Consider the following 25,807-nt stretch of genomic DNA (forward strand, 5'->3'; position numbering starts at 1 on the left):
GTATATAAGACTGTGTGTGCGTGAGTACGTGTGTCATATTAATGCACTGACACAATGGCCGTGTCCAAAAACCTGCACTTACATTGTAAATTGTAGGCATTCTGGGAATGCGAAAATATGTTTTATAGTGTCACGCCCTGACCTCAGAGATCCTTTTTATGTCTCTATTTTGGTTAGGTCAGGGCGTGAGTTGAGGTGGGCATTCTATGTTTTGTTCTATGTTGTCCTTTTCTATGTGTTTGGCCTGGTATGGTTCCCAATCAAAGGCAGCTGTCAATCGTTGTCTCTGATTGAGAACCATACTTAGGTAGCCTGTTCCCACCTGTGTTTGTGGGTAGTTGTTTCCTGTTTTGTGTTTTTTCACCTTACAGGACTGTTTCGTGTCGTTCACTCTCTTTGTTGTTTTTTGTCATTCAGTGTTCAGTTTATTTAATTAAATTACTATGGTCCGATGATTCCTATTCCTTATCATCAGACGAAGAGGAGAGTCGTTACATATAGTACGTGAAATTTTGAAAAATAAGTATGCTTTAAATGCCAGTATGTCAAACTCATTTGGGCTTTTCATTTAGAATAATTCGCTGCACATTATACAGGTAGAGAGTCGTATTTTCAGATCCACGTGTGTTTGACAGCAGCTGATAATCAGCTAATAGTGACATAAGGTGAGACGCTCTACCAAAATGGACGAATGGCAATCAACGCAATTGCGCATTAGATAACGCATTCTCAGTATGAGTGAGTCTAGTATGCTGATATTTGTTGCTTAAATTTTTACACAACAGTATGTTCTAAATAGAATGTAGTATGAATAGTACACACAGTATGCCGTTTTGCTAAGTAGTAGGCAAGACAGATTCAGGACAAGGCCACAGACTTGAGTTCTGTGAGAGACTATGTGAGAAAGAGCAGGAGGGGTAATGTACGTACCTCTTTCCGGAGTGATCGCAGGTGGCTCTTCAGGTCTCCACGGGTCATCAGCTCCATTATCACCAAGGTGGGCTGGCCCTGAGAGACCACGCCCAGCAGACGCACCTACACCAATTAGAACACAGAACAGATATGGCATCAGAGGAAATTAGTACAAACAATTCTCATTGATGTAGTATTTCTTATGAAGCTTTTGGGCAATAAACATTATCTCTGTGCTATTATTGGGCAAGAAACATTATTTCTAAGTGTTATTAATCGAACTAACTGAAGTGATGTGGAATGTTCTTGCTTTTGAAACTACTCTGGCTCCTCTTAACTAAAGCTACTGGGGAGCTTTGAAGAAAGCAAGAAAAAAAACTCCTCTTTGCCTCTAAATTATTCAAATTGAGCTTAATAATTAAATGTTTGACTTTTAAACATCCAGACATGCTAAAAGATTGTAACATAGTCTTTCCAGGGGGGAAATCCTTAACACTTCCGTTTAGCTGAATTAATGAGGATTTGGCTGTGATAGAGCTTGGAGGTCTCAGATCACACAGTTACAGCTGGCCTCAGGTTATACTGGAATTATACTGCATCTCCTTGGGTAGTGTACCCTGGCTTTGACCTCTGACCTCAACAGCCAGCTAGGTGTCTCTGACCCTATGCATCAGAAGGGGTGACTTATAACTCCCAAGCTGATGGATCTCTTTCTTTTGTTTCTAACTTTTAACCTTTGAAATTGAGGCAATACCTTATCATTTAAAAGCGAATGTTTCTGAGCCAATATCCCTGATGTTAACTGGTGTTTTGGACTCTCTCACCACGTGGTGACAGTTGAACTCCTTCATGACAGAGGCCTCATTGAGGAACTCGATCCTCTCCCTCATGCTGGCTGACTCGTTGACTGTCTTGATGGCCACGCGGGTCTCAGGCTCGTCCTTAACCACGCCCTTAGCCAGGCCCTCATACACCATGCCGAAGGAACCCTGGCCCAACTCCTTGTGCATGGTGATTTTCTCCCTGGCCACCTCCCACTCGTCTGGAACATACACTGAACACAGGAGGAGAGGACAGTCAGAGACAGCCATCATCTAAGGAGACATTGACACGATCTCATCATTAAAATGACAGTAGGTCTTCAGAGGGTTCTTACTCTCAGCAGCACTGAAGTACTCAGGGTTAACAGAAGCATAGAGAACACCATTCCCCAGCCTGTCACTGTTCCTGTGGACACAAACACATCTGTGTGAGCCAGGGGAGGCAGATTTGGCAACAGATAAATGGGGTTGTTCATTCAGCAGAAAAGCCTCTTATCTTATCTTATGAACTGACTATGGCAGGAAATTATCACAATAGCACTATTATACCATTAAACAGATTAAGATTGCATTAGTCAAATGTTTTATTATTTGTTCTAGTGATCATTCAGCTTCTCTTACCTCTTTTTGTTGATAAAGAAGAGTACAGTGATGAGGCTGGCGATGAGAATTATCACGATGATGGGGATGATGATGACCAGATAGAATGCGTTGTCATAGTCCCCTGCAACCAGATGAAAACAGAACAACTATTCAAATCTGACCAGTGAGAAAAGGAAGATGTTCACATCAAAATAATTTCTGGCCATGAAAATCATCTATATAAAACGTCCTTTGAAGAGGGTAATTTATGTGGAAATGCTTGTGTTCTCCATACGTTTGGGTGGGGGCACGTAGAAGGACACTGGCTCAGTCCAGGACCCGTTTCCTGCCAGGGAGGTGGCACGCACGCGGGCAGAGTAGTTCCCATAGCCCAGGTTGGTCAGACGAGTTCCTTTGTGAACACGGTAGTGCTGGCGTGACACACACTCGTGTTTCTCAGGCTGGAAGAAAACACACACACAGACAGTGTCAACCTGAGGGTTGAGGCCCTGCAGAGCTCCCATAGGCCTCTGGTCCATGCAGACTCACCTCGGTGCCCTGGCGGAACTTGATCTCATACATCAGGATGAGGCCATTGGGGTTGACAGGCTCCGGCCACCTCAGCAGCACCGACCCCTCCACCTTCTCATCCCTCTCCTGGATCACGCTGCCTGGCATGTCATCCGCTTTGTCTGATGGACAGAGACAGACACTGGATATCAGATGGCTTCCTACTCATTAGCCATGTCCAAAAAGGCATAGTGAGTCTAGAACAATAATCTATGCAGATGGCTGCTGTTGTTGAAGCCTTTTTCTAGCGACTGTGTGTGACTGCCTCACCTGCAGGTTTGGTCCTGGAGAAGACGAAGGCCCCAGCACTGCAGCGACGGACCTCCTGGTTGCATGCATGGATGTCGATGCGGTACACAGTGAAGGGCTGCAGGTTGGGGATCTCGATAAACTCTGTCTTGCTCCGGTCCTCCATGAAGGGGAACTCCCTCTCAGGGGGCTCTCCTTCTGTCCTATTACCCTCCAGGCCTGTGGTGTTGCCACCCCGTGCCAGGGTGCTGTTAGCCACCCCAAATAGATCCCTACGTCGCCGGTCTGGGGGTCTGAGGAACAAAGGGGGTCCAAAAAAATGTGAGAGAGACCCACTGACTGACTGCAGCACAAAAGGCACAAACGTGGCAAAGAAAGACAAAGGATAAAAGACAGAGGTTGAGGAGGAGGAGGAGGAGGAGGAGGAGGAGGAGGAGAGCAGATGTGTGGGCTTTCAGCTTCTCTGGAAGGGAGCAGAGGCACAGTTAAAGAGGAGAAAGGGGAATACGAAGTCAGCCAACCATGCAGTAATATACTCTGGAACACCGGTTACAGACAGCACACTAGGGCTGGGAATTGCCAGGGACCTCACGATATGATATTATCACGATACTTAGGTGCCGATGCGATTGTATTGCAATTCTCACAATTCCCAGGATTCTATATGTATTGTGATTCGATACTGTGATTATATTGCGGTTCGATGTTCCAAACATATTGCTTACCATGTCTGTTGCAGAGGGACAAGAAAGAGCCATGAGCAAACATGTGTTTATCAGTCATGGAAATAAAAGTGCTGTAAACATATTGGCTCACCATTTATATACTGAACAAAAATATAAATGCAACAGACATTTTCAGACATTTTCCATACACACAAAAAGCTTATTTATCTCAAATTTTGAGCAGAATTCTTTGTACATCCCTGTTAGAGATCATTTCCCCTTTGCCAAGATAATCTATCCAGCTGGCAGGTGTGGCATATCAAGAAGCTGGTTAAACAGCATGATTGTTACACAGGTGCACCTTGTGCTGGGGAACAATAAAAGGCCACTAAAATGTACAGTTTTGTCACACAACACAATCCTCAAGGTTCCGTTTTAGGACCACTATTGTTTTCACTATATATTTTACCTCTTGGGGATGACATTCGAAAACATAATATTAACTTTCACTGCTATGCGGATGACACACAGCTGTACATTTCAATGAAACATGGTGAAGCCCCAAAATTGCCCTTGCTCGAAGCCTGTGTTTCAGACATAAGGAAGTGAATGGCTGAAAACTTTCTACTTTTAAACTCAGACAAAACAGAGATGCTTGTTCTAGGTCCCAAGAAACAAAGAGATCTTCTGTTGAATCTGACAATCAATCTTGATGGTTGTACAGTCGTCACAAATAAAACTGTGAAGGACCTCGGCGATACTCTGGACCCTGATCTCTCTTTTGACGAACATATCAAGACTGTTTTAAGGACAGCTTTTTTCCATCTACGTAACATTGCAAAAATCAGAAACTGTTTGTCCAAAAATGATGCAGAAAAATTAATCCATGCTTTTGTTACTTCTAGGTTAGACTACTGCAATGCTCTACTTTCCGGCTACCCGGATAAAGCACTGAATAAACCTAAGTTAGTGCTAAATACGGCTGATAGAATCCTGACTAGAACCCCAAAATTTGATCATATTACTCCAGTGCTAGCCTCCCTACACTGGCTTCCTGTTAAGGCAAGGGCTGATTTCAAGGTTTTACTGCTAACCTACAAAGCATTACATGGGCTTGCTCCTACCTATCTTTCCGATTTGGTCCTGCCGTACATACCTACACGTACGCTACGGTCACAAGACGCAGGCCTCCTAATTGTCCCTAGAATTTCTAAGCAAACAGCTGGAGGCAGGACTTTCTCCTGTAGAGCTCCATTTTTATGGAATGGTCTGCCTACCCATGTGAGAGACGCAGACTCGGTCTCAACCTTTAAGTCTTTACTGAAGACTCATCTCTTCAGTAGGTCATATGATTGAGTGTGGTCTGGCCCAGGAGTGTGAAGGTGAACGGAAAGGCTCTGGAGCAACGAACCGCCCTTGCTGTCTCTGCCTGGTTGGTTCCCCTCTCTCCACTGGGATTCTCTGCCTCTAACCCTATTACAGGGGCTGGCATGTAATAGGGTTAGAGGCAGAGAATCCCAGTGACAGAGTCACTGGCTTACTGGTGCTCTTCCATGCCGTCCCTAGGAGGGGTGCGTCACTTGAGTGGGTTGAGTCACTGACGTGATCTTCCTGTCTGGGTTGGTGCCCCCCCTTGGGTTGTGCCATGGCGGAGATCTTTGTGGGCTATACTCGGCCTTGTCTCAGGATGGTAAGTTGGTGGTTGAAGATATCCCTCTGGTGGTGTGGGGGCTGTGCTTTGGCAAAGTGGGTGGGGTTATATCCTGCCTGTTTGGCCCTGTCCGGGGGTATCATCGGATGGGGCCACAGTGTGTCTCCTGACCCCTCCTGTAAACTACTGCAGTATTTATGCTGCAGTAGTTTATGTGTCGGGGGGGCTAGGGTCAGTCTCTTATATCTGGAGTATTTCTCCTGTCTTATCCGGTGTCCTGTGTGAATTTAAGTATGCTCTCTCTAATTCTCTCTTTCTCTTTCTTTCTTTCTCTCTCTCGGAGGACCTGAGCCCTAGGACCATGCCTCAGGACAACCTGGCATGATGACTCCTTGCTGTCCCCAGTCCACCTGGCCGTGCTGCTGCTCCAGTTTCAACTGTTCTGCCTGTGGCTATGGAACCCTGACCTGTTCACCGGACGTGCTACATGTCCCAGACCTGCTGTCTTCAACTCTCTAGAGACAGCAGGAGCGGTAGAGATACTCTCAATGATCGGCTATGAAAAGCCAACTGACATTTACTCCTGAGGTGCTGACTTGATGCACCCTCGACAGCTACTGTGATTATTATTATTTGACACTGCTGGTCATTTATGAACATTTGAACATCTTGGCCATGTTCTGTTATATTCTCCACCCGACACAGCCAGAAGAGGACTGGCCACCCCTCATAGCCTGGTTCCTCTCTAGGTTTCTTCCTAGGTTTTGGCCTTTCTAGGGAGTTTTTCCTAGCCACCGTGCTTCTACACCTGCATTGCTTGCTGTTTGGGGTTTTAGGCTGGGTTTCTGTACAGCACTTTGATATATCAGCTGATGTAAGAAGGGCTATATAAATAAAATTAAAATACATTTGAATGCCACAGATGTCTCAAGTTTTGAGGGAGTGTGCAATTGGCATGCTAACTGCAGGAATGTCCACCAGAGCTGTTGCCAGATAATTTAATGTTAATTTCTCTACCATAAGCCCCCTCCAATGCCATCTTAGAGAACTTGGCAGTACGTCCAAGCTGCCTCACAACCGCAGACCACGTGTAACCACGGCAGCCCAGGACCTCCACATCTGGCTTCTTCACCTGCAAGATCGTCTGAGACCAGCCACCTAGACGGCTGATGTAATTCTGTCTGTAATAAAGCCCTTTTGTTGGGAAAATGTATTCTGATTGGCTGGGCCTGGCTCCCAAGTGGGTGGGCCTATGCCCTCCCAGGTCCACCCATGGCTGTGCTCATGCAGTCGTGAAATCCATAGATTAGGGCCTAATTTATTTATTTCAATTGACTGATGTCCTTATATGAACTGTAACTCAGTAAATTGTTGTTTAAATTGTTGCATGTTGCATTTATATTTTTGTTCAGTATAAATAGAAGATGGCGAAAAAAAGCTAGAGAAGGAGAAATACCTGAGTTTTGGTGCAAGTGCAGACAATATTTTTAGAGAATCAATACAATAGTCATAGAATCGATATAATATCGTCAAAAACAATTTTTATTTTATTTAACCATTATTTTACCAGGTAAGTTGACTGAGAACACGTTCTCATTTGCAGCAACGACCTGGGGAATAGTTACAGGGGAGAGGAGGGGGATGAATGAGCCAATTATAAACTGGGGATTATTAGGTGACCATGATGGTTTGAGGGCCAGATTGGGAATTTAGCCAGGACACCGGGGTTAACACCCCTACTCTTACGATAAGTGCCATGGGATCTTTAATGACCTCAGAGAGTCAGGACACCCGTTTAACGTCCCATCCGAAAGACGGCACCCTACACAGGGCAGTGTCCCCAATCACTGCCCTGGGGCATTGGGATATTTTTTAGACCAGAGGAAAGAGTGCCTCCTACTGGCCCTCCAACACCACTTCCAGCAGCATCTGGTCTCCCATCCAGGGACTGACCAGGACCGACCCTGCTTAGCTTCAGAAGCAAGCCAACAGTGGTATGCAGGGTGGTATGCTGTGGTATGCAATGGTGCGATACTCTACTGTATCTAATTCTTCCCCCATCACTACATCACACAATATTGTACATACAGTATACTGTAGCCTACATACACCGCTCACATGACGTCATCGACACAAAGTCACACTGAGCAAAAACATCCCCTCCAACCTCACTGGACAGGGTGGGGTCCTCTACAAGAATCCAGAATGGGAATAAGAAGTAGTCATAAGTACATATCATGTAGTAAAATGACAGTTTCCAGTGGGATACAACTCAACTGAGAGTAGAGTACAGTATGTTGAAGTGGCCTGGTGTTATTTGTTGTTGCAGTGTCTGTCCAGCTGCAGTGGTCTGCTCCCTGTGGAGCTGTGTGGTGTGATGAGGTCAGAGGGATGGGAGAGAGGTGCAGAGAGAGCACACATCCCCACACTGTCAGCAGCCTGCCTGTCCATACAGACCCCTACCGACTCTGTTAGCCTACATGTCCTCATCCACAGGACAAATTCACTGCTCAGGGAAAAGTCATGGGAGAATAATAACCACCTGTTTGATGCATAGTGGTAGCTTTCATATGATAAAGAATAAGGTAAATAAAGCAATAAACACAAAATCAAAATGGTAAATTTCACCCAAAAGAGCAAACACGAGAACCTGCCCTCTTTCATGGAGTGATGGAGATGGATGTATACACAATCATGAGGATGATGAGGAGGATGATGGTGTGATGATGGAGAGCCGGCCGACTGCAGGTGGACCCTAGCTGGAGCCACTGACAACATGTAGGCAGCGGCAGCAGCAGCTCACCAGATGCTACAAGGCGAGGCCACTGGGACTCCACAACACACGGGGGACGCTGAGCAGACCTTACCTAGAGTCACATTTTAGGAGACGCATAACGACTGGCTCTCTCTGAGTCTCTGAAAGAATTCAACAGTCAGCCCACAGTGCAGTTAACTGGGCTAAGGAGAATACAGGACTGTCTGACAGTAGTGGGATGTGCTGTATATGTTGAACCAAATGACAGTGAATCCAGAATATATTTAGATTCATGCGGTATTTGCAGTACACTTGGAAAAGATAAAGTCAATATGTAATGTTGGTTAATCTTTACTTAGCTGAGTCTTTAAGGAGAGGTAAATTAGTGAATGACTGATGAGTTTATCTGAAATGACTGTGACCTCCTAAGGATCCTTTTCTAACTTCACCTAACAGTACCGGCCAGCAGGGTTTACACAAGAATCCAAGAGAATGTTGTTTCTGCTTTATTTTACATTCCAGCATCTAGACCTTTAGGAACTGTATAAAGCCAATGTCAATGTCCTCTCAGAACTATTCCTTGTGAGTATGACAATATTATGAGCAGGTGACAAAAGACCTTGAGACTGACCGGGCACCCACGGGAAAATAGTATTTACTGTGAGTGGAAAAACACAGCTGACAGACAGATCTGTGGGAAGAAAACAGTAGCCATCGCACACCACTGTCAACATTCCATTCTGACCATTTTAACTGCTCCAGCAAAGTCCATGGTCCAGCTCTCTCCAAAAGTATTAGTTACTATTAACGATACACACAACAGCACTGAGGACTGGCACAGCTTTAATGAACATCTTATATAAAACACAAGTGCTTGGAAGACAGCACAAGACAGCCTGCCATTGAAGACTGGGTCACCCCCGAGATGAATGAAAGGGGTGATGGGTAGACCCCCCCCGTGTGCCAGTGTGCCCAGGAGAGGGGACAGACAGCAAGAATGCCAGAGAGCTGCCAGGGCCAGGCAGAGTATAGCAAGGGCAGACCTGTCCTCAGATGAACTCCAGACAGAGAACTGAAGCTGAAGCGTGACCATCTAACCAGGTGCTGACTACAGCTGGTGTCCTCCCTCCCCAGCTCCACTTCTACTTTCTCACCTTTTCTGCTGTGCGAGGGATCCTGAGTGGGACATGACTGCACACTCTGTCTGGAGCCAGAACAGCGTGATTTAACGCTACTCTTTTACCACAGCAGCTGAACACAGCAGTCTCTCATGCCAGTGAAAAGTGAGGCCAGAGGAAGGGGACCCAATACTTTTTAACTTCATGCTCATATACAGTATGAAAGCTAGTGGTGTCTGAAGGATACACAGAGAGATAACCAGAGGCTAAGGGCAGTGCCAACAACAGGACAAAACACACAGAAACCTTTACTGTACTTCCTTCTACATGAGGTCATGTTTGCAACAGCCCAATCAGCTGATGTCCAGTCAGTGAGTCTAATCGGTCATCACCCATCCCTGTCCCCTGACTATTCTACTCCACTACTCGAGCCAGTCAGTCTATCCCACTGAATGGTGTTCACTGGTCTGGCCAGCTCTAAGGGGATCTTCCCTTCCCTTCTCTCCTCTCATTTATTTGAATTCCAGATGGCTTCGCTGTACATTTCCTGGCAGCCGGTCACTCCGAACTGCACCGCGGACAAAGAGAGCGTGTGAGTGGAGGAGGAGGGAGAGCAGCAAGGAGGGCGACAGAATGGAAAACATTTCCTCTTCCCTCTGTTTCTGTTTCCCCCTCCCTTCGCTCCCTCGCCCCTTCTCCGTAAATCTTGAACTTTTCAATAAACTCACACTAATTCAGAGGCACTTCCCTCGAGTGTTCTATGATAATGCTGTCTCTGTTGTGGTGGAGGGCCTGTGCATACACAATAATAGCCTTTAGCGGGAGGCAGGCAGGCAAGCCAGAGACCTGGTACTCCTCGGTTTCCTAGACAGCTATACTATAACAAATCAACACAGTCAAATGCAGGGAAGAGAGAGAATGATGGTCTTGTTTTATTGTTTATTTTCTGAGTTGGACATATTGTTTTAATACTGTGAAAGATCGCATCACAGAGGAGAAGGAAAGGGCATCATAACACTACATGAATGCATGAGCTTGGGCCAGCAGGTGATAAAGAGCAATCTGTACCAAGCAGGCTGGAGTCAGGACTAGGTATGTGGCGGTCACGAAATCTCATCAGCCGATGATTGTCAAGCAAATAACTGTCGGTCTCACTGTAATTGACCGTTAATTAACATAAACACATTTAGCATCTCCTGGCTTCCACACACAGCCTACAAGCCACTGATGCAGACCTTTGGAACATATACATTTTTAATAGTCTAATAAATCCATGTAATATAGCCTACACCTTCATAACAAATCCATTTATCATTTTAGACAGGTCTAAAGAAACATTATATGAATAAAATGTAGTCTATTTCAGAAGAACAGAATAGTTGTCCTGATGTTAAGTCCTGATGTGACTATGCCATATGGCTGTGGGCTACACTAGTTAATTTAGCAGACAAGATTTGCTTAGAATTCCGTGGCATTATTTTATATTCTGAAGAATACAATTGAATAAAATAAATAAAAGGTGAATAAAATATACATTTTCTCCAAACGATTTGAGGGAGTGTGCATGGCTATTCTGTGTTGAGCGGTTAACAAAGAAATGTGTACTCCTATATGCTTAATTTATTAATGTAACTTTAGTTGTTATACAAACGTTGTGCGATATGTTTGATTTTTAATACATTGTAAGGCTGCGTGATCAGAATCTAATGATGATTTTTTTAAAGTTTCTTGAAAGGTATGAGCTCTGCTTTCTTATTTGCGCAGGCTGTACACACTTCGTCAGTCTCTCATTCACAATTTGAGAAGTACTCGATAATGCCTCGAATTTCCAGGCGGCATCACCCTTGTGTGGCCATAATGCACCCTAAAATAAATCTATGCATTTTGCAGCCCTTCTCCCTAAATGCTGCCTGCTCCAAAACACCTCTCATCTCACTCACATGGTTCTCCATCACGTGATCAGGTCTTTCTCACAGGCTACAAGTGAAGACAGACACATCGGGGACGCAACTGTGTGCGTCCTTATCCAACTCCAAGGTGCATATTGAAGATATTGGATGAACACTCCCCATTTACTTTTCGTCAGCCAACAAGATGAGTAGGCCTAATGAACACTAAAAGCACTAGCCTATGTCAATCTACTATCCCCCATAGTACAAAAGTCAACCTATTCTATTCTGTGCGAGAAACATAGTCTGGGACAGTTGTGGGATGCGATAGATCCCAAATTAATACAACCACTAGCATTTAAAAAATGAGGCTGACGCAACAGATCAGAACGTTTAGCTTAAAATGTTGATAAACTATTAGGCTATTCCTTCACATTATAAGCCCAGCAATGCGCACACGTCAGTAGGCTATAAGCACAAATGTTCCATTAGCAGAAAACATAATTATCAAAAGTGCATGTAATGCTTTTATTATAAAGGTGCATTTTTATGGTGAAAATTATCTTCCCCAAACTTGAAACTCAGGCGCTGCTTATATATGCCAGTCAGGTTCTACACCCCTTGTAAAGCAGATTAATGTGCTTAATTTTAAGAAGTTATTTGGCCACTTTAGTTGTGATACAAACCTTATCAAAACATATAGGCCTATGGGCTAGGCTACATGAGGTGTGATTAGAAAAAGTCACAAAAAAAGGCATTGTTTCTTGCCTTAAGCTGGGCATCATTCATAAGTGTTAATATAGTATAATTCACAAGTGATATGCTAATATTGTCACCCATCAGACTATTCTTGATTTAATCTTGTCTTTACATATACTAAATAATATATGTGTGAAATATGTTTTGAATTAGAATTGACCATTATCATGCACCTGTCTCGAAATGGGGGGCAGGGGGAAAAAATGCATGCCATCTCTGCACTTAAATAGCAAATGGAGGACGCTTTTCCCGTGGTTTATTTTCATGCCAGCCAGGTAGGCTATACTCCTGTTGTAAAGATAAGCAATGTGCTTAATATTTGCTTAATATTAGGAAAGCTGAGAAACAAATATAGTAGGTCTAGCCCAGGGCTACCCAACACTCTTCCTGAAGATCTACCATCCTGTGGGTTTTCAGTTCAACCCTAATTTAACACACCTGATTCTACTAATTAGCTGCTCAACAAGACCTTAACTAGCTGAATCAGATACGCTAAATTTGCCTTGATGTCAGAGTGACTAGAGGGACAATAGAGTGTTTTTTAATGGCGCTGAAGAGGATGGCTGACATCTTACATGCTCCTAACCAATTGTGCTATTTTGTAATTTTTGGGGGTTGTTTGTAACTTATTTTTTAACTTATTTTGTACATAATGTTGCTGCTATCATCTCTTATGACCGAAAATAACTTCTGTACATCAGAACAGCGATTACTCATCACGAACTGGAAGAAGATTTTTCCTTTAACGAGTCCGATGAGAAGGATATACTGCTCTCCCGGGGACAGGCCCAAATCCCCATAATTTGCGTGAAGAAAAGACGGAGGAAAAGAGGATGCAGATCAGGCTGCCTTCTGATAATTCGTAGGCGAGCGAGCGAGTAAACTCCCACTGCCATTCATTCTACTTGCTAACATGCAATCATTGGAAAATAAAATGTATGATCTACGATTACGATTATCCTACCAACGGGACTTTAAGAATTGTAATATTTTATGTTTCACCGAGTCGTGGCTGAACGACGACATGGATAATATAGAGCTGGTGGGATTTTCCATGCACCGGCAGAACAGAGAAGCTACATCTGGTAAGACGAGGGGCGGGGGTGTGTGTCTTTGTCAATAACAGCTGGTGCGCGATGTCTAATATTAAAGAAGTCTCAAGGTATTGCTTGCCTGAGGTAGAGTACCTTATGATAAGCTCTAGACCACATTATCTACCAAGAGACATCTATACTATTCGTAGCCATCTATTTACCACCACAAACCGATGCTGGCACTAAGACAGCACTCAACCAACTCTATAAGGCCATAAGCAAACAAGAAAATGCTAACCCAGAAGTGGCGCTCCTAGTGGCCGGGGACTTTAATGCAGGCAAACTTAACTTCACTAGGGTAGGGGGCAGCATTCGGGAATTTTGGATGACATGTATGCCCAATTTAAACTGCCTGCTTCTCGGGCCCAGAAGATATGATATGCATATAACTGGTAGAGTTGGATGGAAAACACTCTAAAGTTTCCAAAACTGTTAAAATAGTGTCTGTGAGTATAACAGAACTGATTTGGCAGGCGAAAACCTGAGAAAAATCCATTCAGGAAGTAGTTTTTTTTGTTGTTGTTGTAGTTTTCTATTCAATGCCATAAAAGTATTCATTGACTTAGGACTCAAATTGCAGTTTCTATGGCTTCCACTAGAAGTCAACAGTCTTTAGAAATAGTTCCAGGCTTGTATTCTGAAAAATGAGGGAATAAGAGCATTCGGAATGACTGGACGCTAAGAGCTTTTTCATGCGCTCGACAGAGAGAGAGCAATTCTTGTTTACCTTTTAAATTGACGACGTTATTGTCCGGTTGAAATATTATCGATTATTTAGGCTAAAAACAACCTGAGGATTGAATATAAACATCGTTTGACATGTTTCTATGAACTTTACGTATACAATTTGGATTTTTTTGTCTTCCTGTTTTGACTGCGTTTGAGCCTGTGGATTACTGAAGAAAACGCGCGAACAAAACTGAGGTTTTTGTATATAAAGAGACTTTATCGAACAAAATAAACATTTATTGAGTAAATTAATGTCTGCTGAATCAACCATATGAAGATCATCAAAGGTAAGGGATTCATTTTATCTCTATTTCTGACTCTGACTCTGTTCTACTTGGCTGGTTACTGTTTGTAATGAATTGTCTAGTGGGCTATGTTCTAAAATAATCGTACGGTATGCTTTCGCCGTAAAGCATTTTTTAAATCTGACACCGTGGTTGGATTCACAAGACGTTCATCTTTAAACCTATGTAAAATATGTTTTGTTTTCTGAATTTTTATAATGAGTATTTCTGTATTTGAATTTGGCGCCCAGCAGTTTCACTGGCTGTTGAAGAGGTGGGACGCTAACGTCCCACATACCCAAGAGAGGTTAAATCAGTTTTACCAAATTTTTACCAGCATGTCACGTGCAACCAGAGGGAAAAAAAACTCTAGACCACCTTTACTCCACACACAGCGATGCATACAAAGCTCTCCCCCGCCCTCCATTTGACAAATCTGACCATAATTCTATCCTCCTGATTGCTGCTTACAAGCAAAAACTAAAGCAGGAAGTACCAGTGACTCGCTCAATACGGAAGTGGTGAGATGACGCGGATGCTACACTACAGGACTGTTTTGCTAGCACAGACTGGAATATGTTCCGCCATCCAATGGCATTGAGGAGTATACCACCTCAGTCAGTTATCGGCTTCATCAATAAGTGCATCGATGACGTCGTCCCCACAATGGCCGTACGTACAAATTCCAACCAGAAGCCATGGATTACAGGCAACATTCGCATTGAGCTAAAGGCTAGAGCTGTCGCTTTCAAGGAGCGGGACACTAATCCGGACACTTATAAGAAATCCCGCTATGCCCTCAGACGAACCATCAAACAAGCAAAGCGTCAATACAGGATTCAAATTTGACGCTCTGACGCTCGTCGGATGTGGCAGGGCTTGAAAACTATTACGGACTATAAAGGGAAACCCAGACGCAAGCTGCCCAGTGACGCGAGCCTACCAGATGAGCTAAATGCCTTTTATGCTCGCTTCGAGGCAAGCAACACTGAAGCATGCACGAGAGCACCAGCTGTTCTGGATGACTGTGTGATAACGCTCTCAGTAGCCGCTGTGAACAAGACCTTTAAACAGGTCAACATTCACAAAGCCGCGGGGCCAAATGGATTACCAGGACGTGTACTCAAAGCATGCGCGGACCAACCGGCAAGTGTCTTCACGAACATTTTCAACCTCTCCCTGACTGATCTGTAATACCTACATATTTCAAGCAGACCACCTTAGTCCCTGTGCCCAAGGAAGTGAAGGTAACCTGCCTAAATGATTACCGCCCCGTAGCACTCACGTCGGTAGCCATGAAGTGCTTTGAAAGGCTGGTCATGGCTTATATCAACAGCATCCTCCTGTATACCCTAGACCCACTCCAATTCGTATACCGCCCCAACAGATCCACAGATGATGCAATCTCAATCGCACTCCACACTGCCCTTGCCTACCTGGACAAAAGGAACACCTATATGTCAATGCTGTTCATTGACTACTGCTCAGCATTCAACACCATAGTGCTCACGAAGCTCATCACTAAGCTAAGGACCCTGGGACTAAGCACCACCCTCTGCAACTGGATTCTGGACTTGTTGACGGGCCGCCCCCAGGTGGTAAGAGTAGGCAACAACATGGCTGCCTCGCTGATCCTCAACACTGGGGCCCCTCAGGGGTGTGTACTTAGTCCCCTCCTGTACTCCCTGTTCACCCACGACTGCGTGGCCAAACACAACTCCAACACCATCATTAAGTTTGCTGACGACATAACAGTCTATAGGGAGGAGGTCAGAGAACTGGCAGTGTGGTGCCAGGGCAACAACTTCTCCCTCAATGTGAGCAAGACAAAGGAGCTGATCGTGGACTACAGGAAAAGGTGTGTCGAACAGGCCCCCATTAACATCAACGGGGCTGTAGTGGAGCGGGTCGAGTTTCAAGTTCCTTGGTGTCCACATCACCAACAAACGATCATGGTCCAAACACACCAAGACAGTTGTGAAGAGGGCACGACAAAACCTTTTCCCCCTCAGGAGACTGAAAAGATTTGGCATGGGACCCCAGATCCTCAAAAGGTTCTACAGCTGCACCATCGAGTGCATCCTGACCAGTTGCATCACCGCCTGGTATGGCAACTGCTCGGCATCTGACCGTAAGGTGCTACAGAGAGTAGTGTGTACGGCCCAGTACATCACTGGGGTCAAGCTTCCTGCAATCCAAAACCTATACAATAGGCGGTGTCAGAGGTAAGCCCATAAAATTGTCAGAGACTCCAGTCACCCAAGTAAGTTATAGACTGTTTTCTCTGCTACCGCACGGCAAGCGATACCAGAGCCCCAAAACTAGGACCAAAAGGATCCTCAACAGCTTCTACCCCCAAGCCATAAAACAGCTGAATGATTAATCAAATGGCCACCGGACTATTACATTGACCCCCCCATTTGTTTTGTACACTGCTGCTACTCGCTGTCTATTATCAATGCATAGTCACTTCCCCCCTACCTTCATGTACAAATTACCTCAACTAACCTGTACCCCCACACACTGACTCGGTACCAGTACCCCCTGTATATAGCCTCGTTATTTTTATGTTATTGTGTTACTTTTTATTATTTTGTATTTTTTACTTTATTTTATTTGGTAAATATTTTCTTAACTCTTCTTTAACTGCACTGTTGGTTAAGGGCTTGTAAGTAAGCATTTCACCGTAAGGTCTACACTTGTTGTATTCGGCATATGTGACAAATAAAGTTTGATTTGATTTGAGTACCAGGCAGTTGGCAGGTTTGGTAGTCTACTAATGACCAGCAGCAGCATCAGAGCTTGGAGAAGCCTAATTACTGTGACTAAACGGTCACATGGAATTTGACTGCCTTCGTGACTCGTGACCACCGGTGTGGCGGTAATACGGTCACCGCAATAGCCCTAGTCAGGACAAAGTATAAGCACTGGGATTTATCAAGCACTAGAGGCTTCACTCTGGAGGTTAACTAGGGGACTAGAATTTGTTTTCCATTCCATTTGTTTTGAGATGAACTGGTACTAATTCAGTGAATACTCAAAACTGTACCCTGAATACACAAACACAGTACTGCTCATGCACTCATTTACCTCAGACACACACACAGTCCGATCTGCCATCTGGTATGGGGAAACAAGTGGCCTGAGTTTACCCTGAAAAAGGCTCAATTTCAAAACACAATCAGTCTCTCAGTGTGAGTGAGTACATCTGTGTGTCTGTGTGTGTATGACAAAGAGTGAGTGTGTGTGTGTGGGAATGGGTTGGAGTCTTTAAACTGTAAAGCATCCGTAGCCACGAGCAAGGTAAAATGATAACACAACACAGATGTCAGTCCCCATTCTGGCAAACAAAAGGCTAACGGGCTTATAGTGTGCAGCCAGCCCAGCGAGCAGAGCGCAGGCCCTTCAGACTCATTAATCAGATCCCTCTCCCCGGGTTTGTTTGTGCTGCCTAAATTACAGCCTGCTAGGCCTTAATATCCTGCCGCTGCTGTCGTCATGGTGATGGAATCCACAAGTGCCGTAAGCAGGCCTTTGATCCCTGCACCCGTGTCTCTCTCTCTGTCAGGGTCCTCTGACACAGTTCCAGCCCTACTCCCTCCCTACCTCCTCCCCTCTGCTCCCCTCCCTCCCTCCCTCCCCACCTCCCTCCCCTCTGCTCCCTCCCTCCCTCTAAACCCTGATGATGTTTAGATCCTGTCAGTCCCAGTCCCAGGATTGGGTAATTACAACACCACTGTGTCCTGACCCTGGATCTCTCTCTGGGCTATTAAAGAAAACAGGACCCAGATTGTGAGCTCAGCTCTTTGATAATCATCTGCAAAGCCTCAGAGAAGGGTTTGGTCCAAAAGCTGTTAACAATGGGGAAGGTTTTAGGTAGAGTTTTACTATCTTACTGTTGTGTGATCTCTCTCCATAGAGGGAGGCTGCCTGCTGTCTGGCACCTACCTGGGGGTGAAGATGGAGTTGTGCAGGAAGTTCTCAAAGACTTTGCGGTAGGAGGCGTCGTCTATCTCTGCCTTCAGGTCCTCCTTGGTCTTGGGGCAGGGGCAGCAAGGGCCCTTATCCCCCCCAGACAGGTCAGACTTGGTGGGCTTGGTGTCCTCCTCCATGTCTGCCAACCCCGTGGCTGATATCCTGATGGGGATCTTTAGCTCTGTTGTACAGTGGGAGGGGAACAGGACCCATTAGTGAATTCCATTCCCCAAAGAAAGCACAAACAGAAGGGAAATAAGGTGGTGTGTACAGGGGATCTGAATACAAGGTTAGAACAGATACAGTACGTGTATTAGAGAATCACTGCAAACATCCATTATATCGACTCCATAATGTACACAGATAAAAATACAGAACGGGTTGGATAAGAAGAGGGGTTGGAATGCTGACCTTTGGAGCAGTAGTTGTGTTGGTACAACTCCCTGTCTTCAGCTTGCTGCTGCCAGCGGATCAGGTAAAAAGTGAGATTGCCGTTAGGGTTGAGGGGAGGTGACCATTTCACCACCAGCTTTGAGGATGAGTTGGCATACGCACGGGCATCCATTGGCATAGACGGCTCTGTGACAAAAACACACAAATGTTGAAATGTTGTGAGTGGTGTTTACTATACAGTTGAAAATGTGTAGTTTTCATGAAGCGTTAAGTAAGAGGGATACATTTGATGAAGTTCTGATAAGAAGTATTTCAGTTGATCTTAGTTGGGTGAAAACTTGTCCATGGCTGATGTGACTTGCTGTTGTTTACAGAAGCTGTACTGTAGCCTAGTACTGTCTTACCTGAGGGTCTGGTACGTATGTAGACCACGTCACTCTTGGCTCCCGGGATGTGTTTGTCCTCCACGACAAGGGTGATGGCCTTGACAAAGATGGCGTACTGGGTCCAGGGCTTCAGTGGGGACAGCAACACGCCAGGGTCTATCTCTTTGTCCTGAGGCAGGTCCACGTCAACCATGTTCCAACTGTTGGAGCCACACCCATCCTGGCCATCAAACTCTGTGATGTTCTGGTGCGGTCTGGAATGCATGAAAAACACCACCTTCGGTAAATGTGAAGTATAGAGGCTCTATAGTAAAATAGTGTAATATCTGTGTGTGCTATATGTGAGCACTCACGCCTCCTTGTAGTAGACAATGAAGCTGATGAGGTCTCTGTAGTCTGGTGGTCTGTAGCGCTCCCAGGTCAGCTTGATCCGGTTACTCACCGTGCTGTTGGACTTGAACTTCAGGATGTGGCTCTCACCTATAAACACAAACCACATCTTAGATATCCCCCTTACAGGAAACTCAATAGTGATATGATAAAATACTACATTGTATTAACTCAAGTACTGAATGAGCATAGAAAGTTAAAGTAATCCCACTCCATATGTCCGGTGGTGTACTCACAGCTGGCTCTGTCCCCATTGTTTCGGAAATCGTCCTCCTCAAACTTCTCAGTGATGCCCGTCATCTCCCACATCTTGTGTATCTCAGACATGCAGAGTTTGGGGTTGAAGCGGAAGGACAGCCTCCCAGCCCTGATGGTCAAGTTGTGTTGGGTCCAGTCCCACAGGTACTGCAGGCGCTGGTTGTCGATGGCAGAGAAAGCATACATCCTGATAAGGAGACAACAGACAGGTGTTAACTTCCTCATACACCTAGTAGCTGTGCTGTGAGCATAAATAGGGCCAAACCACTTTTCCATCCATTGATTTACTTTAAACACACAATAGAGCACTGAGGATAAAGTTGTCAAACTGTTGTGGAGTGGTTGGCTTAGTTTTCCATCTGGTGGATGTGTAAAGGGAAGTAGATCGGGTTTCATTGTGCGGTTGTGTCTGTCGAACACTGAGCCATACGGACAGAGAGGGCCAGAGATGAAACAGAGCGACTCAGAGCCTCTCAGCTCCATGGAACACCTGGGAAACTAGCAGAATGCCAGTGCTGCTCTAGAGCACTCCTCCTGCTGTAACTCTAGCATGGGAGGGATGACAACAAGAGGCCTGAGAGGCTTTCCCACGACCCTCCTGGTCATCTCCAGAAACACACTCCCTATCTCTGACAGGGGATAGGCCGCTGGTGATGTCATGCTACAGCCAGAATAGGCTGGGAGACCTGAGTTTCTATTCAGATAGATAGCTCATCCACCTTTTCATTACATCACAAGGAGAGGTGCCATGTTGTCTTATGGTGGTTTTATGGGAATTCCTCACTGAAAATGTTATGGCTGGAACCTTACTTACCCTAGCCACATATAAAAATCATTCACAAGGCTTTCAAAACCGTCTGGGATACATCTACCATAAGATAAACGCTGACACTTCCCCTAATCCCCAGACACGGGTCGGACTCAGAGAGCGGCTTGCCGTACCCTTCCATGAGCTCCTCCCCGTTGATGTAGCGCAGGCTCTTGAGGAAGGAGAGCGAGCCTAGAGTGTGGGAGTGGCGGATCCTCACATAGCCTGTCACTGTCTGGATCAGCCCCATGAAGCTTTCCAGCTCTGAGGCGATGTTATCTGGAGAGAGGAGAGGGGAAAGTTAGCAAACACATACTCAGACACAACAGTCAGCGTGTGAGAACCCCAGCTCTGAACACATCAAATCCCACGGCAACTGTACTGAACACATCAAATCCCACGGCAACTGTACTGAACACATCAAATCCCACGGCAACTGTACTGAACACATTAAATCCCACAGGCAACTGTACTGAACACATCAAATCCCACGGCAACTGTACTGAACACATCAAATCCCACAGGCAACTGTACTGAACACATCAAATCCCACAGGCAACTGTACTGAACACATCAAATCCCACAACAACAGTACTGAACACATCAAATCCCACAGGCAACTGTACTGAACACATCAAATCCCACAGGCAACTGTACTGAACACATCAAATCCCACAGGCAACTGTACTGAACACATCAAATCCCACAAGCAAATGTACTGAACACATCAAATCCCACGGCAACTGTACTGAACACATCAAATCCCAAGGCAACTGTACTGAACACATTAAATCCCACAGGCAACTGTACTGAACACATCAAATCCCACGGCAACTGTACTGAACACATCAAATCCCACAGGCAACTGTACTGAACACATCAAATCCCACAACAACAGTACTGAACACATCAAATCCCACAGGCAATTGTACTGAACACATCAAATCCCACAGGCAACTGTACTGAACACATCAAATCCCACAGGCAACTGTACGGTCTAAAGATAAGCTGTAAGTCACCTTGTAAACTGAGCAAATACATAGCATAATAGCAAAATGTGATAACTGGTTTGGGGCACAGTGCAGGCAGCTGATGTAATGTTGACTCTGCGGCCCACACTAGCTCTCCCAGCGCTCCCGTGCTCCCTTCCCGGTCTCTGGGGAGACAGACAGACTGAGTGGTCCTGGCTACTGGTACTGGTACTGGTACTCACTGCCACGGCGGATGTTGATGTGGAGGTTGCCTTTGATGACTGTGCAGCCCATTAGAGACTGAGCAGCATCCACTGAGTCGATGGTCTTGGAGTCACAGATCTTATCACACAGGCCATCACAGGCACTGCAGAACATACTGTGGTTGAGGAAGAGAGAGAAGAGGGAAAACAGTCAAGGAATGTCCTTAACCAAATAAAGCTACAAAATTACAATTTCCAAGAAACCAGATTAAGATGCCTCACCCTAACTCACCCAAAATTTCAAAAAATGTGTCTAATGTTTGCTTTGAAATAGAAGGTCACTTTCTTTATGAACTGTGTAATCTTTTATGAGTGCTTAATTGAACCCTTGGTTTCGTGAGAGTGACTCACTAAATGGCCCTAAAGACAAAAAAAAGACTGATATGTCCACAAATATATGGCAACAACTACTCAACATGGAATGTTTGGAGAATGAAAATCTAAATATGGAGACAAGTTACCCTGAGTCACAAACAAAGACATTCTCTTATTCAAACAGGGGAAATGTAAAATGGGGTAAATGTCCCGAGTTACAGCGCTGCTGTGAGGAATCCCTCCTGAATGCCTTCAACCAACACTCAAAGTATTTTTTGTATCTTACGGTAATGCACCAATGGATGAGTCTTGTATACCGGGCACTGAGGTCAGCATCTTCCTCTGATTCTGAATTACATGGAATGTCCACAGGATTCAATCATTCATGACCTAACATGACTTTCTGCCTGAAGCATTTTTATCCCTGAAGCTTCTCTTTAAGAATGGAATCTCTGAGAGGACCAGGTGTGGAAGGGTTTCACATTGAATATCTGAGAGGACCAGGTGTGGAAGGGTTTCACATTGAATCTCTGAGAGGACCAGGTGGGGAAGGGTTTCACATTGAATCTCTGAGAGGACCAGGTGTGGAAGGGTTTCACATTGAATCTCTGAGAGGACCAGGTGTGGAAGGGTTTCACATTGAATCTCTGAGAGGACCAGGTGTGGAAGGGTTTCACATTGAATCTCTGAGAGGACCAGGTGTGGAAGGGTTTCACATTGAATCTCTGAGAGGACCAGATGTGGAAGGGTTTCACATTGAATCTCTGAGAGGACCAGGTGTGGAAGGGTTTCACATTGAATCTCTGAGAGGACCAGATGTGGAAGGGTTTCACATTGAATCTCTGAGAGGACCAGGTGTGGAAGGGTTTCACATTGAATCTCTGAGAGGACCAGGTGTGGAAGGGTTTCACATTGAATCTCTGAGAGGACCAGGTGTGGAAGGGTTTCACATTGAATCTCTGAGAGGACCAGGTGTGGAAGGGTTTCACATTGAATCTCTGAGAGGACCAGGTGTGGAAGGGTTTCACATTGAATCTCTAAGAGGACCAGGTGTGGAAGGGTTTCACATAGAATCTCTGAGAGGACCAGATGTGGAAGGGTTTCACATTGAATCTCTGAGAGGACCAGGTGTGGAAGGGTTTCACATTGAATCTCTGAGAGGACCAGGTGTGGAAGGGTTTCACATTGAATCTCTGAGAGGACCAGGTGTGGAAGGGTTTCACATTGAATCTCTGAGAGGACCAGATGTGGAAGGGTTTCACATTGAATCTCTGAGAGGACCAGGTGTGGAAGGGTTTCACATTGAATCTCTGAGAGGACCAGGTGGGGAAAGGTTTCACATTGAATCTCTGAGAGGACCAGGTGTGGAAGGGTTTCACATTGAATCTCTGAGAGGACCAGGTGTGGAAGGGTTTCACATTGAATCTCTGAGAGGACCAGGTGTGGAAGGGTTTCACATTGAATCTCTGAGAGGACCAGGTGTGGAAGGGTTTCACATTGAATCTCTGAGAGGAATAGGTGGGGAAGGGTTTCACATTGAATCTCTGAGAGGACCAGGTGTGGAAGGGTTTCACATTGAATCTCTGAGAGGACCAGGTGGGGAAGGGTTTCACATAGAGGTGAATTATTCAGAAGACCTCTGCATGCAAATTCATAATGCAAAAAAACAAACACAGGGCCAGAGACACCCCACAACCAATATGTCAGAGGACTGTATACAGTAACAATAGTGCTGTATATAATAGTATAGATGACCCATAACAGGACCATGCTTGATCCTGGAGCGCCCTTTAGAGCCCTTTAGAGCCTTTGAGGTGAAGTGTGCTCTCTGCTCTTTTACCTATTGCTCTCATTGCGTGTAAAGCCTGATGGACACTCAGGCATGCACTCTCCTTCGTGAATGACAAAGTCAAAGTCGCTGGGCAGGTGCACGCGGGCACACAGGTCCATGGTGATGCAGCGCCATCCCTCAAACTTGTAAGTGTCTGGGGGGCAGTCCTGCACGCAGCGGCCCTCGTGGTAGTAGTGCAGGCAGGCTGCGCAGGACATGTCGTCGTCCGGCTCCGTACAGCTTCCCAGGCACTGGGCATGGCAACATTCACCACTGTCCGTACATGCCCTCCGCTCACACTTCTTCTCTGGGCACACTGGGCGAAACACAGAGAGAAACAGGTTAGTGAGATGACATGACTGGGTCAGAGTAAACAGTCAGCATATTTCAATAGGTCTGGATGACAGGGTCAGAGTAAACAGTCAGCATATTTCAATAGGTCTGGATGACAGGGTCAGAGTAAACAGTCACCATTTTACAATAGGTCTGGATGACAGGGTCAGAGTAAACAGTCACCATATTACAATAGGTCTGGATGACAGGGTCAGAGTAAACAGTCACCATATTACAATAGGTCTGGATGACAGGGTCAGAGTAAACAGTCACCATATTACTATAGGTCTGGATGACAGGGTCAGAGTAAACAGTCACCATATTACAATAGGTCTGGATGACAGGGTCAGAGTAAACAGTCACCATATTACTATAGGTCTGGATGACAGGGTCAGAGTAAACAGTCACCATTTTACAATAGGTCTGGATGACAGGGTCAGAGTAAACAGTCACCATATTACTATAGGTCTGGATGACAGGGTCAGAGTAAACAGTCACCATATTAGAATAGGTCTGGATGACAGGGTCAGAGTAAACAGTCACCATTTTACAATAGGTCTGGATGACAGGGTCTGAGTAAACAGTCACCATTTTACTATAAGTCTGGATGACAGAGTCTGAGTAAACAGTCACCATATTACTATAGGTCTGGGTGACAGGGTCAGAGTAAACAGTCACCATTTTACTATAGGTCTGGATGACAGGGTCAGAGTAAACAGTCACCATATTACAATAGGTCTGGATGACAGGGTCAGAGTAAACAGTCACCATATTACAATAGGTCTGGATGACAGGGTCAGAGTAAACAGTCACCATTTTACAATATGTCTGGATGACAGGGTCTGAGTAAACAGTCACCATATTACTATAGGTCTGGATGACAGGGTCAGAGTAAACAGTCACCATATTACTATAGGTCTGGATGACAGGGTCTGAGTAAACAGTCACCATATTACTATCGATCTGGGTGACAGGGTCAGAGTAAACAGTCACCATATTACTATAGGTCTGGATGACAGGTCACACAGTCACCATTTTACTATAGGTCTGGATAACAGGGTGAGTAAACAGTCACCATTTTACAATAACACACTAAAACACACTAATGCAGCTAACAGATAAAGCACAGCTCACTGTTTAAGCTCATATACAGTCTCGAAATACAATAAATTAAAAGGCTTTTAGACTGGAATACATTTATGAGCTTCTTCCCCTGGAGAGGAAAAACGGTTAAATGGGTTAACTATTATTAGACCTATATCAAGTGTTCTGAGGACAGGAGTGAGGATAGGTGACATGACGAGACTCGGATTAAGCTGGACGGTGTGTGTGTGTGTGTGTGTGTGTGTGTGTGTGTGTGTGTGTGTGTGTGTGTGTGTGTGTGTGTGTGTGTGTGTGTGTGTGTGTGTGTGTGTGTGTGTGTGTGTGTGTGTGTGTGCGTTTACACACTATGTGTGCGTGCCTAGCCTGTTCTGTGCTCGTTGGAGGTCGAGGAGAGGCAGGCTTTAGGATTAGTGGGCTGTAAAATGGTAATCGCTGAGCAGAGCTGGGGAGCTGTAGAGCGCTGTCAGAGAGGAAGTGGTGTGCCGTCAGGGCGTCGAATGTTTGCGCAGGGCCCCACGCTGCTCTATGCCAGCCTTGTTAGTAAACTGCAGAGCTGGACCCACTACAGATACATATTATTGCTGTTTGGGACTATTAAGGGAATTTGAGGGAGGGGAAAGAGAGAGTGGAGAGAAATAGAGGTTGTCTCGCCAGTAGTTGGAGATCCATTGACTCCAGGAGCAGTGGAGGGCTCCAGGACGA

The 25,807-nt window shown here is 45.3% G+C and overlaps 1 protein-coding gene across 2 annotated transcripts in view; it reads right to left on the reverse strand.

Annotated features, from left to right (window-relative positions):
* The window catches only part of igf1ra (insulin-like growth factor 1a receptor), a 120,145-nt gene that overhangs the window by 17,625 nt on the left and 76,713 nt on the right, over positions 1-25,807 (reverse strand). For both annotated transcript variants that reach the window (XM_071416874.1, XM_071416873.1), the window contains exons 3-17: positions 23,678-23,984; positions 21,502-21,638; positions 20,423-20,567; positions 19,459-19,667; positions 19,186-19,312; positions 18,851-19,086; positions 18,465-18,632; positions 18,027-18,234; positions 3,156-3,427; positions 2,865-3,007; positions 2,611-2,776; positions 2,355-2,457; positions 2,069-2,139; positions 1,737-1,966; positions 931-1,035 (exon numbers count right to left, since the gene is read on the reverse strand). In XM_071416874.1, the coding sequence (XP_071272975.1) occupies positions 931-1,035; positions 1,737-1,966; positions 2,069-2,139; positions 2,355-2,457; positions 2,611-2,776; positions 2,865-3,007; positions 3,156-3,427; positions 18,027-18,234; positions 18,465-18,632; positions 18,851-19,086; positions 19,186-19,312; positions 19,459-19,667; positions 20,423-20,567; positions 21,502-21,638; positions 23,678-23,984 (2,627 nt within the window). The remainder of the gene's footprint in view (positions 1-930; positions 1,036-1,736; positions 1,967-2,068; positions 2,140-2,354; positions 2,458-2,610; positions 2,777-2,864; positions 3,008-3,155; positions 3,428-18,026; positions 18,235-18,464; positions 18,633-18,850; positions 19,087-19,185; positions 19,313-19,458; positions 19,668-20,422; positions 20,568-21,501; positions 21,639-23,677; positions 23,985-25,807) is intronic.

Source organism: Salvelinus alpinus, chromosome 9 (assembly GCF_045679555.1).
Source record: "Salvelinus alpinus chromosome 9, SLU_Salpinus.1, whole genome shotgun sequence".
NCBI lineage: Eukaryota > Metazoa > Chordata > Actinopteri > Salmoniformes > Salmonidae > Salvelinus > Salvelinus alpinus.